Source organism: Gossypium hirsutum, chromosome A02 (assembly GCF_007990345.1).
Source record: "Gossypium hirsutum isolate 1008001.06 chromosome A02, Gossypium_hirsutum_v2.1, whole genome shotgun sequence".
Lineage (NCBI taxonomy): Eukaryota > Viridiplantae > Streptophyta > Magnoliopsida > Malvales > Malvaceae > Gossypium > Gossypium hirsutum.
In genome coordinates, this window is record NC_053425.1 from 2,507,115 (window position 1) to 2,511,504 (window position 4,390).

Genomic DNA, 4,390 nt, shown 5'->3' on the forward strand with positions numbered 1-4,390 from the left:
TTTTCCATGGGGAAAAATGGTATATTATTATCACAATATATTCTATAAATATTCTTGTTAGACTTATTTTCAATTTTCGTCCAATTTAACCTATCCCTTTTGTCTCTGACATAGTCTAAGATTGTTGCTGTGTTGAGCTGACAATGGATAATGTAATGACATATTGTATTGATATACAGAAGAAACAGCAACGCAATTGTTATCAAATTCCATTTATTTTCTTGGTATTAATGAAAGGAATGAAAATGGTATATGCCATTTGATGCCCAAAGCTCATTCTTGGGGACTTAAAGAGATTATCTGTGTTTAAATACCTTTGGTTCTGATCACCATTGGACCACAACTTAAATCAATACCTTTGGTCTGTTTCCTAAAGGTCAGGCAGTTCTAAATCTTAAAGAATTTATGTAATAAAATGAACTACTAAAGACCGCTACATGTGAAAAATGATGTTGCAGTTCACATCCCAGAATGAAAAGCTGAAACTGGTTCCTTTAATGGCTGAACCAGCTGCTGTGGCCTTCACAATTTTTATTTGACATGGAATTGTTTATTCAGAGAAATCCCAGAATACCTATGTTTTGTTAATTTCTTATTTGATCTTGTTTCAGGTAAAAAAGACAGAAATGTCAAACCAGCTTGGAGTTCTTAATGCGTTGGATGCAGCAAAGACACAATGGTACCATTTCACTGCAATTGTGATTGCTGGAATGGGTTTCTTCACTGACGCTTACGACCTTTTTAGCATCTCTCTTATCACAAAATTGCTCGGTCGTATTTACTACTTCGAACCACTTTCTGAAAAGCCTGGAACTTTGCCTCCTCATATTGCAGCTGCTGTTAATGGTGTGGCCTTTTGCGGAACTTTAGCTGGACAGCTTTTCTTTGGTTGGCTCGGTGATAAATTAGGCCGAAAACGAGTTTATGGACTCACCTTGATGCTCATGGTGATCTGTTCCATTGCCTCTGGACTTTCCTTCGGAAAGTCTCCACAAGGTGTAATGGCAACGCTTTGCTTCTTCAGGTTTTGGCTTGGTTTTGGAATCGGTGGTGATTATCCCTTGTCAGCCACAATCATGTCTGAATATGCCAACAAGAAGACTCGCGGAGCGTTTATTGCGGCGGTTTTTGCAATGCAAGGATTCGGAATTTTAACAGGTGGGATTGTTGCTCTGATTGTGTCAGCTGCATTTGATCATGCCTACAAGGCCCATCCATATAATGTTGACAAAGAACACTCAACGGTACCCCAAGCCGACTATATTTGGCGGATCATACTGATGTTTGGTGCAGTTCCAGCTCTGCTCACTTACTACTGGCGAATGAAGATGCCTGAAACAGCTCGTTACACCGCCCTCGTAGCCCGAAATGCCAAACAGGCAGCTGCAGACATGTCTAAGGTCTTGCAGGTGGATCTCAATGCGGAACAAGAGAAGGGGGATAAGATAGGGACAGAACAATTTGGTCTATTCAGCAAGGAATTTGCCAAACGCCATGGATTACACTTGCTTGGAACAACTTCAACTTGGTTCTTGTTGGACATTGCCTTTTACAGTTCCAATCTGTTCCAAAAAGATATCTTCAGTGCAATTGGTTGGCTTCCAAAACCTGAAACCATGACTGCAACTCATGAGGTTTACCGAGTTGCCAAGGCTCAAACACTTATTGCACTGTGCGGCACTGTCCCTGGATACTGGTTTACGGTCGCTTTCATCGAACACCTTGGCCGGTTCACAATCCAATTGATGGGTTTCTTCTTCATGTCTGTGTTCATGTTTGCTATTGCCATTCCTTACCAGCACTGGAAAACTAACAACACAGGTTTCCTCATCATGTATTCATTGACCTTTTTCTTCGCAAACTTTGGACCCAACTCCACCACATTCATTGTGCCGGCTGAAATTTTCCCTGCCAGGCTGAGATCAACCTGCCACGGGATATCAGCAGCGGCCGGAAAAGCTGGTGCCATTGTAGGCTCATTCGGGTTCTTGTATGCTGCACAAAGCACACATCATGATAAGGTTGATAGAGGTTACAATACTGGTATGGGAGTTAAACATGCACTGCTGATGCTTGGAGCAGTCAACTGTCTGGGCATGCTTTTCACTCTTTTGGTGCCTGAAACCATGGGGAGATCATTGGAAGATATAACGGGTGAAAATGAAGAAGATAATGGGCACCAGCAGACCTTTTCTGTTGAGAAAGTTCCTGTCTGAGCTATAGCAAGTTCAACTAGGATGTTTCAGATCATAAACTAAATAATACCATAACAAGGACAAGGAACTGAAGCAGTTAAATATCAAAACAATAAATTGTAAACTATGATATCCTTTGAATTTTATAACTTTTAAAACCTTTCAATTTTTGATAAAAAAATACAAGAAAAAAATAATCAAAGCAAATTGTTTCAATCAATGTTACCTAAACCTCTCTCCTCACTCCCACTATACATATTCTGTTGCTGTCTCAAAAGCAAGCTCCAAAAGGATGAAGTTACTGGCAAATAAAAGAACTCTATTGTTGTCTCAATAGCAAAGAAACCTAAATTAGCTGATATTGCAAGTTACTAAAGGATGAAATTAATGGCATAGAAGGGTTTTATCACTGAGAGAAACATTTAGGTGTCCAGATTCATCAAACATGGAATAATATTCTATATATGCTGATGATATAATCTTTGGTTAATTTCACATATATTAGGCCAGGGGAAAGCTTTGTTAAGATAATGCTGAAGGAGTTTAAGATGAGTATGGTAGGAGAATTATCCTACTTCATTTGTTTTCTGATCAAGCAATTTGAGAACGACATCTTTCTGTCACAAGAAAACCATGTCAAGAACTTATTTAAGAAATTTAGGATGGATAATGTGAAGCTGGCAAGGACTCCAATGTCACCAAGTGAAAAAAAAAAAAGCATAAATGCAGGAGTATTCACTTCTCTTAGCACTTGAGTTATACATGCATTATCTTCTTATAACATAGTTGACATCTTTTTTTATATAAATGCAAATTACATTTCTTTTAGATATGTAGGTTAATAACTTTAGCTAAATGCACTCTTGGCTTTCTTGATGTATCGCAATTGTTTCTACATAATTGGAAGAGCCAGCAGTTAATGTTTGTTTTATTGAACATTAAGATATGACAGTACATCCACATGTAAATAAATATCTCATTTGAAATTTACCTTTATGTGGATTTAATAAATAATTAGCATCAACATAACCAACTAATAAAGATCTTGAATCACTTAAATAAAATAACCTCATTCCAATTGTTCCTCTAAGATATCTAAATATATGTTTAATTTCATTCCAATGTCTATATGTTGGAGAATAATTAAATTTTGCTAACAAACTTACAGCAAATGCTATACCAAATCGTGCGTCATTTGTAAGATACATTAATGCCCCTATTCAAGACCAAAAAGTTCATCATTCTCACGAGGAAAAAAAGTCTTTATTTACATCTAGTGATCTTACAACCATCATGGTACCTCAATGAATGCACTTTGTTCATGTAAAATTTCTTTAAGATCTTTTTTGTATAAGTTGATTGATAGACATGAATTTCATCCTTTAAATGTTCAATCTACAAGCCAAGACAGAATTTTTTTTTTCAAGATCTTTCATCTCAAATTATTTTTTTAAACAATTTGTTGTACTTTGAAGCTCTTCAATAGTTCTAATAATATTTAAATCGTCAACATAAACAATAATTATCACAAAATCTAATTTAGACCTTTTTATAAAAACACATACAAATTTCATTATTTTTATAACTTTCTCTTCACAAATATTCACTAAAACAATTATACCACGTGCATCTAGATTGTTTTAATTCATATAAGGATTATTTTAATCTAATATAACAATTTTCTAGGGGAACACTATATCCTTTTGGGATTTTAAATCCTTCAATGGTTTTTATATAAATTTCATCATCCATTGAGTCATATAAATAGGTTGTAACAACATATATTTGACGCATATCAAGTTTTTCACAAACCGTTAGACTAATAAGATATCTAAACTTGATTACATCCACTAACTTTACATCTTTAGGGCCTTTGTGAAAACCATTGTGCTACATGTCGCACTTTATATCCTATGACTTCATTTTTCTTATTTTGTTTTCACACAGATACTTATTTATATCCTACCAACTTTACATCCTTAGGTGTTTGGACTATAGGTCCAAAAACCTCATGTTTAGCAAGTGAATTCAATTTTGTTTGAATTGTCTCTTCTCAATTTGGTCATCTTTTCTATTTCTACATTCCTCAATGGATTTAGGCTCAGGATCTTCATTTTCTTTTGTTATTTATTGCAACATTATAAGTAAGAATGTTGTTGATAACTTTTTAATTTCGGTTCCATATTTTCTCGTAT

General features: G+C 35.4%; 1 protein-coding gene across 1 annotated transcript; it reads left to right on the forward strand.

Annotated features, from left to right (window-relative positions):
• Window positions 1-266: 266 nt before the first annotated feature.
• LOC107935942 (probable inorganic phosphate transporter 1-5) lies at window positions 267-2,397 on the forward strand. The gene has a single exon (XM_016868573.2). The coding sequence runs from the start codon at window positions 627-629 to the stop codon at window positions 2,214-2,216; it is 1,590 nt and encodes a 529-aa protein (XP_016724062.2). The 5' UTR covers window positions 267-626; the 3' UTR covers window positions 2,217-2,397.
• The last annotated feature ends 1,993 nt before the right edge of the window (window positions 2,398-4,390 follow it).